The 9,068-nt window shown below is 44.2% G+C and overlaps 1 protein-coding gene across 1 annotated transcript in view; it reads left to right on the top strand.

Annotated features, from left to right (window-relative positions):
* Positions 1–5,998, top strand: part of LOC112548220 (3-hydroxymethyl-3-methylglutaryl-CoA lyase, cytoplasmic-like) — a gene marked incomplete at its 3' end in the record, with an annotated part of 67,247 nt that extends 61,249 nt beyond the window's left edge. Inside the window, exon 7 of the mRNA XM_025193115.1 lies at positions 5,810–5,998. Coding sequence (XP_025048900.1) covers positions 5,810–5,998 — 189 coding nt within the window. The remainder of the gene's footprint in view (positions 1–5,809) is intronic.
* Between the last annotated feature and the right edge of the window lie 3,070 nt (positions 5,999–9,068).

Here is a 9,068-nt window from a genome sequence, read left to right as displayed (position 1 = left end):
CAGTAAAGCAAGCAAAATGCTGGCTTGCATCCATAGATGCTTCTCAAGCAAATCCCAGGACATCATTCTCCCCTTGTACTCAGCCTTGGTGAAGCCGCAGCTGGAGTGCTGCATCCAGTTTTGGGCTCCTCAATTCAAAAAGGATGTGGAGAAGCTTGAGAGAGTCCGGAGAAGAGCCATGTGCATGATCAGAGGTCAGGAAAGCAGACCTTAGGATGATAAGCTGAGAGCTATGGGACTCTTTAGCCTGGAAAAGCATAGGCTCAGGAGCGATCTGATGCCTACCTATAAGTTTATCAGGGATGCTCACCAGGATCTGGGGGAACAATAGTTCACCAGAGCGCCCCAAGGGATGACAAGGTCGAGTGGTTATAAACTCCAGCAAGACCGTTTCAGTCTGGACATAAGGAAGAACTTCTTCACTGTCCGAGTCCCCTAGGTCTGGAATAGCCTGCCACCTGAAGTGGTTCATGCACCTACACTGAACGCCTTCAAGAGAAATTTGGATGCTTATCTCGCTGGGATCCTATGACTTTAGCTGACTTCCTGCCCTGTGGGCTGGACTGGATGATCTTCTGAGGTCCCTTTCAGCTGTAATGTTTATGAAATCTATGAAACCTCTTCCAGATGAGGATCTTGGTTACCTAAGTATCTTACAGGCAGACAGAATAGATTGTTGCCGTGGGCTGTAAATCTCCCCCCTCCCAGAGCACCTAAGCCTCCTGTGTTTATCCTCATCAACAGTTCCTGTCCTCAGTGACAATAGAGAAGAGAAAATTCTTTGCTGAGGATAAACAGAGGCATGAGACAACAGCAGGAAGGGCTGCAGAGGTGGGTATATTTGGCATAACTAGGGCAGGATGATGGGGGTAACCACCCTGAGTTCTTGATGGGTTTGCAGGGCAAATAGTCTGGCTTTTTCCACAGCCATGTGATCATGATCATAGTGGCAGCAGCCAAAAAAAGTTGCTGTTATCCCTGGGATGGCAACTGTGCTGGGCACCCAGCAGGTTTGTTATGCTGCTAGATGCTGTGGAGAGTAGGTTTTGCATGGCACAACTACACATCATAAGTTCTTTGGTTAGATCCACCCTCTTTCAGGCCAAATTCAGCCTTTAGCGGGCTGGATTCAGAGCGTAGGCCGTAGGTTGCCAACCACTGTCTTAGCAAATTAAAACTTAGTAACAGTATGGAAATGTGAGGCAATTCTCTTCCTTAGCTTTCCACGCATGCAAAATTCCTTTGTAGTTAAAAAAAACATTGCTCTTCAAAGTTCAGTTTATGACATTTAATTCTAAATTATAGATAGATGTTCAAGGACAATATAATGATGCATACAAAAGCAGAAGCAAAAGTTTCCCTTTTCCTTCCATTACAGGGAATCGCTCTTTGGGAGGCAGGAAGACAGAAACGCTTAGCCAAGTGATGGATGGTGTCCAGGATAAAGGGGAAGTGAAGGCTGGGGTAGTCTTTGCTCCTCTTCTCATCAGAAAAGTGCTTCCTTAGACAGTTCCTATAACTGAGAATTAAATAAGGTTCGAAGAAAATCGTTACACTGCAATTATTAGCTGAGATGGTTACAAAAAAGAGTTGGGATTTAACTACAGAAGACCCTGGCAGAATAATTGTAATTTTTATAGCTAAAGTCTATTGTGTAGCTGCAGTATGTTTGGTGTTGTGTGAACACACACTGAAAAATAGTCCTTGCTCCAGTATAATGAATGTCCGTTTTTCAATTGTGTGAGAAATCTATTTTGATTTCAACTAGGGACTCTTGAAGGCAAAACGTTTTATTACACTTGCCAATAACGGACAGTAGTCATAGTGTTCATAATCTTGCCAGCTTTTAACACAATAATTTAATACACTTTTTTCATCTGTTCTTTGAATTAAGCAAAGGGCATTATTCCAGTACTTCCAGGACTGGTGGTGTAGCACTTTGTCAGCTTTCTCTGACATTCATAACAATCCCGCTGATGGAGTCATGGAATTGTTTTAACAGAGTTCAGTACAAATTAAACTGCCTTGGAAATTCTTTAACAGTTGAATTGCAAATTGGATTTCACTTCAGTAGTGTGTCCATTTTGGTGTGCTTGTTCCACAGTTTGGAATGTTATAAGAAAAAAAAAAATGGAGGGGGGGACCCTTTGGAGAACCTGAAAATCAATTTAAATCCATTTCTAAGACACATGCAAAGATGTTGTAAAGGTCCATAAAAGCAATGTGGGTCTGGTCCTCAAATCACACAAGGAACTCCTTGCTTTGTTCATTCCAGTGAAACGTATGGGACTATGAATATGAATCAGAACTACTTATTCAACATTTCATTATTAGAAGTTCAATATTTGGGCTTTATTTTTAAGGGAAAAAGAGACCTTGTAGACTTTTATTTGTGTTGTAGTTCACAGTATCTACATCAGTGTGTTGCTCTGCCATCTTTGTGGCTAAAATTACACTTATACAAGTATTTATCTAACCCAGGGGTAGGCAATGTTTTTTGCCAGAATGCCAAAAAAGCCACAATGTCTACCTTGTAAGGTGCCAGAGTGCAGGCATGCCAGCAAAAGAAAACAGGGACAAGGGGGTACATGGCAGGACATGCTACATATTAATTCATAAAACTTGTCTTTTTTATATAGTAAATACCAGGTTTTCTAAAAATTTGAAACCTGGTGACAATAAATAAAACTTAGTATACTACCTTTGTTGTTGTGTATTCCTTTTTTGTTAAGCATGTTGTGATGAGAGAGAGAAAAAAGACAGAAAGAAGAGAAAAAGAGGAGAGAGAGAGAAAGGCAAAGAGAAAGAAAAAGAGGAGAGGGAACCCGATACATAAACACACATACAGAGAACCAGACACACACGCACACACAGAACAGATTCATAGATGTTAGGGTCGGAAGGGACCTCAATAGATCATCGAGTCCAACCCCCTGAACAGATACATGCACACATACTCCCAGAACCAGACACATGTGCGCACACAGATACACAGAACCAAACAGAGGCAGACCACACATAGAACCAGGTGTGCACGTGCATGGAACTGAGTTGCTAGGCCACCGGACAAAGTCTGACTGGACAATGCCCTGGGCCTGCCGCAGCCCCTGGGCTTCCCCAGGGAGCCAGCCCCTGGGCTACACCATGGCCCACCGAGGCCCCAGCCCAGAGCCCACCCATCAGCCAGCTGCAGGGGCAGTACTAGAGGAGCTTTGGGGAAGTTATACCCACTCCAAAATTCACCTTAGCCTTCCTCTCGCTACCACTCCTAACACTGTCACCACCCACCCACCCCACACAGCTAAGCCTGCAAAGATGCAGTGCTCCTGGCACGGGCAGCATTAGCCTCAGCCTGGTAGGGGGGCTGGGCTCGGAGTGCGTGGGAGTTGGGTGGGCTCAGCTGTGTGGGGTGGGTGGGCGGCAGTGGCAGCGCTGGGAGGCATGGAGCCTCCTGTCCCAGTCCCACTGGGAGGCACTTGCTCTGGAGCCCTGGCATCAGCTCCACATTGGTGGGTGCATGTGTGCCTCAGAGCAGGTGGTGCAGGAGGGGCCTGAGGTAGTGCAACCCTGGCCTCTCCCCTGCTGTCCTCTGAGGCCGCACAGAGCTGACGATGGGGCTCCAGAGCCCAGTCCAGCTGTATGTAGCCAAGCTGGGCTCTGGGCAGCTGCAGCAGGCAGCAGGTAGGCTGCAAACAGCTGCACTGGGCTCTAGAGCCCCGGCATCAGCTTGATGCTGGAAGCGACTGCATGCACACCTGAAAGTGGACAGTGTGGGAGGGTTGCACTGCCTCAGGCCCTATCCCCACTGTCCCTCCAAGGTGCACGTGCACTTGCCGGAAGTACGGAGCTGATGTCAGAGCTCCAGAACCTGGAGCAGCTGTTTGCAGCCTCCCAGCTGCAGCTGGCCCAGGCTCTGGGTAGCTATTGCCAGCCACAGAGCCTGAGCTGCTTGCAGCAGGGCTTGCAGCCTCCCAGCAACCTGCTGGAAGCAGCCCTGGCTCCATGACTGGCAGCAGCTGCCTAGAGCCCGAGCTGGTAGTGGCATGCCGAGCAAAATGGACTCCTGTGCCGTGCTTGCCATGTGTTGACCCCTGGTCTAACCTACTCTTAAAACTACACAAATAACTCTGTTGTACAACTACCTACCATAGGTGAAACAGAGGGATAGGGCACTGTCAATATCCTACTGCTGCAAGGTGGTTGTTAAAATACACTTGAGAGATCCAAGGAAAAGGACCGTGCCCCTTGCTACACAGGTAGGCAAAGCCTCCCAAAATCCCTATCAGTCTGACTGGGGGGAAGGCAAAATCCCCTACAGTCCATGCCAGTCTGACCGTGGGGTAAAATTCCTTCTTGATCCCACACGTGATGACCTGTCTGACCCTGAGATGAGGGACAATATCCTGTAACCAGGAACCTCTTGGTTTTTTTAGTTCTAGCAGGACTGGCATACCCTAGTTGAAATATCCAGCTTTGGCTGGAAGAGCACACACCAACTGCTGAAACTTCCTTAGCCTGACGAAGGGTTTTTGAACTCGAAAGCTTGCTTAATAACTATTCTCCAGCTATTTGGGTTGGTCTAATAAAAGATATCAAATTCACCCAAGGAACCTTGTCTGCCTTTACTACATATCACGCATCCTAGCTGGAGAGCCAGAACTGCTATCCCCTCCGTAAACGTATCCCAGCTTCTTTAATCTTTTTTGTGACTATAAGTCTGGAGAATTACTGAAGGCCTTCCTTTTTGCCTTTTCTGCCCCTTTTCCAATCTATTCCAATGAGTTTGTAAATATTGGCAAGGGCTCCAAAATCCCCTCTTTTAGTTCCTTCAGTACCTTGGGAAGAAATTCCTTTCAGTTTCTGAAATTTTAACTTAAAATATCCCAAACAATTCCACTTCACATATCTGCAGTTTATAGTTTATTGTTTAAAGCCATTTAGTAAAAAAATAAAACAAAACAAACAACCCCCCTCCTCCCCTCAAACAACCCTGTGGCTGTATTTATTTGTCCATTACTGCTTTTATACGTATATCCTTGAGGCTACAAGCCAAGGGCACACAAGGGAGTGATGTGGTTAGCCTCACCTCCAGTTGCCTTTGGTTTCCCTACCTGAATGGTCAGTTACCCACTTGCAACTGGATTGACTGAAGCAGGGCTAAATCATGCCTTTCAATCCAAAGCAAGATGACCTAACCACTCAGTTACATGCTCCAAGCCTGTAGTTTCTGAATAATCAAACAGTACAGAGATTGGTTCTTCTGCATCCTAAACGCTAAAACTTTGATTTTCATTGGTGCTTTTAGTGATAAAAAGGTATGCAAATTAAGGCTTCAATTGGTTATTTCTTGTCTTAGTAAAGACCATGAGCTTGGTGCTGTGTAGTAAGCAAACAGAAAGGCAATATTTAATCCCGAAGAATTTGCAACTAAAAGAATACACAAAGATGGAAGAGCCAGGAAATCCCCAAAGTAGTAGAAAATTTGCGGAATGGCCTGAGGAGAACTTTAATCTATAAATATAAATTTTGGATTAAGAAAAAATGAGGGGTAAGGATGATGATGAATTTGGCTTAGAAGGTTATTCTATGCATAGATTCATCATAGAAGGATTATGAGAAGGAAGTGAGCACAGAGTTCTCTTGAATGGAAGTTTCCACTGATCAACCAGGATTTTAGCTCAATAGACTGGTATAAAAAAACTCATGATCCACCAATACATATACAAATATCTTTACCATATAGTTTAACCATTATTTCTTGTTCTTATTGTATCTTGTCAATTCAGTAAGCATTTCTATTTTTAATCAGGTCTCTAAAAGACTGTACAGCATGGGCTGCTATGAGATTTCGCTAGCAGATACAATTGGTGTGGGGACTCCTGGAAGTATGAAAAGAATGTTGGAAGCTGTTATGAAGGAAATCCCACTGACTGCTCTTGCTGTTCACTGTCATGACACATATGGCCAGGCATTAGCCAATATTCTCACAGCTATGCAGGTAATTCAGATTCTTTCTTTCCTGATATTGTTGTTATTATTATAAACTGTAAAGACTGCAGTTTAATTTAAACGAACAATTAAAAAAAAAAACAAACCAGCCTGTTAGAGATCAAAGAAACAGAAAGCAACATGTATTTACTAACTTTCCTAAAACGCCAGTCATTCTCTATATTTTCTGTAGTTATTACTTTTGATTATACTGAAAGCATGTCAAAACACTATCTGGAACTTTCCTATGTGGGAACTGTCAATTATATATCTTTATCTGTTGTAAGGCCTTCAATGCCACATGTAACCTTCAAGAGACAGTGTGGTGACATTGTGCCTTTAATCTGAGTGAACTGCAAGGAGGATGTTTATGCGCCACTTTGTTGGAAGTGTGTTGTTCATGCAAGAAATGTTCTGTACTAATTGTGTTTCATTCTCTGGTAATTTTAAAGAAATATTATTTTGAAGCACGTTTTTCCTGTGGGGTGGGTGGGTGGGTGGGTGTGTGTGTGTGTGTGTGCGCGCGCCCCCCTACAGAAGATATGTGGCATTAATTCAAAAGTGATAGTATCATTAATTATAATAATGATAACAACCATGATGAGTAACAGGAAGCATTTCAATCAGAAAGCCATTGCTGGTCTTTGGCTGCATCTACATGAGATGCTGACTGCACAGGTAGTCTGAGACTACCACTGCACAGTAGCGCTGCTTGGCAGAAAGTGTGACATGACGCTATTGCTCAGTAGTCTCAGGCTGAAGTGCAATCAGTGTCACGAAAAAGCCATTTGTTGGAGCTACTGCACAGTAATGAGGGTTACTGCACAGTCATCTAGTACTTGTTTATACAATTTATACAAGTTATTCATGTTTATACAAGAATAAATTTCTATATCCATTAAAAGTGGTTCTTTTACTCATGGTAGTTACTGTTCACCATGGTAGTTACTTGTTCTGTTGCAAATGGTTACTTTGACAGTAAACTTCAGTTGCAGATGCTGTAGCTAGAACACAAAGATCCTTGTGCATGGGTGGAATTCTCCATAAGTTCACAAAGCGTTTTTTAAATCCATTAAAAAAATATGGCTGTCATGATACCTACTAAACACTCAATAACGACGAGGGTGTATTGATGCTGCTATTTATTGTAAAAAGTATACTTGTTTCATTTTTGTCCTAACTCCCCCTCTTCTACTGCTTCAGATGACTATTGACATGCCTTATGACTTTAATTTCTTTGCAGCATAACGTGTCTTTTTTCACATATGAATACTATTTAGCACAACAAGGTTTGGATCCCTGACTGGCATGTCACATACAAACATTAAATACAAATAGTAGTTCTGGTAAGTGAGAGAACATTATCTTGCTAATACTGGATGAGCATGAACTTGTCTGATCTGATTAACAGTTGGATAAATTAAAAGCCTTGTGTAGCATATTCTAGCAAACAGTGATAGTTTACTAGAATATTATATGAGAGGTCTGATATTATGTGTCTCCTGTTGAACTGAACAAATTAAAAGGCTACTTTGCTTCTGTACAGAGAGAAACTGTCCTCACTAGCTAAACAATACAAGAACAAATCTGTACAGAGATTGAAGACTTAAAAATTGAGCCCGTGGGGTGGATTATTTTATTTTGTACACAATAAATTGCAGTCTATTTGTCGTGGGATCTATTTATTCAGGTCTTATTGCATTTGGGCAGCAGATTGTATCAAATAGTTGTGTTTTGGAGAAAGGCATGGCTAAGCTACTTTTAAACCTTTGAAGACAAAACTTCACAGGGTCAAGTCTTCTACAGACAGTTACTGCAAATGTTGAGGTGGCCCTTGCCTGACTGCTTGGGAAGTAGATCTGTGGCTTCTGCTACAAAACGTACATGGGGAAGTGGTGTGTATATATATATACCTGGTATAGGGTTGTCCAATTTCTAAGTAGCCGGGGGTGACATGCTGCATGACCTACAGCCAGTATGAGCCAGCCAGCATGACCCACAGCCTGCCCAGGCCATATGCTGCATGGGAGCCTCTCTCCTTCAGTGCTGCACTACACTTGCAGGCTGTGCCCTGACCACAGGTTTCTCTGATCCACCATGGGCTATACAATTCCATGCCACTCCCAGAGGAGGGGCAGGAAGTGGAAGCCAGGTTCCAGGGGTGCCATGCAATAGAGGAGGGGGAGCCAGGTTCCAGGGGTGCCATGCAGTAGAGGAGGGGGAGCCTAGAAACCCCAACTGCAGCTCCAGCTGGAGTGATGGGGAGAGCAGTGGCCAGTTGGGAGCCCTGGGTCACAAATTAAACTCTTATGGGCTGAATATGTCATGCAGACCTCCAGTTGAACAGCTGTGGCTTAGTGGTTGTTCAGTGCACAAATCCCCTACCACAAGAGTTAGTATGCACAAGCAGGGTAATTCATTGGTGGACCTCACTGCTCAGGTTCTCAGTTCTCTAGACACTGCTCTTGTAACACGCATTTTGTATTACACTTATCTTACCCCAGTCTTCCTTTGTTTGCTCCTTCAGTTAGTCATGCACTGAGACTGCAGTTTCTTTGCAGGACTTGCTTATATGTGTACTGTGACCAGCACAAGTAGGCTAGGAATAGAAGTTGCACATAAACTGGTTTAAGGCTTCAGAAATTGGTTTAAACCTGTAACAGAACATAAGTTCAGTGCACATAAACCAGATTCAAAATGGACAAAACCGGTTTGAGATAAACCTGGTTGAATGCAGTATCAGACTTAACTGATTGAGCTAAACCGGTTTATGGAACTTCTGTCCGCCCCCCCCCCCCCCCCCCCCCCCTCTAATCACTGCTCTGTCCAAACAGAGTGGGGCTTTCTGTGACATGTCCCAAATTTTCCAGTGTTCCCTGAGTTGGCCCTTGCAGTGCTGCCTGCAGGCGCCACTGCCCCTTATGGCTTTATGTAAAGGGATACATCTGTGCCCAGGGCCAGCACTCTGAGCTGGGGAAGGGGGTTTAAAGCCCATTCCTAGGCCCTGGACCCCAGCTGGGGTTTGCCTGGGGAGGGGGCAGGCAGTTCCTTCCAGTCTGTTGCCCCCCCACTTCATGCCC

The sequence above is a fragment of the Alligator sinensis genome, unplaced genomic scaffold (assembly GCF_000455745.1).
Source record: "Alligator sinensis unplaced genomic scaffold, ASM45574v1 scaffold1311_1, whole genome shotgun sequence".
NCBI classification, from domain to species: domain Eukaryota; kingdom Metazoa; phylum Chordata; order Crocodylia; family Alligatoridae; genus Alligator; species Alligator sinensis.
This window is presented reverse-complemented; position numbering and strand designations above follow the sequence as displayed.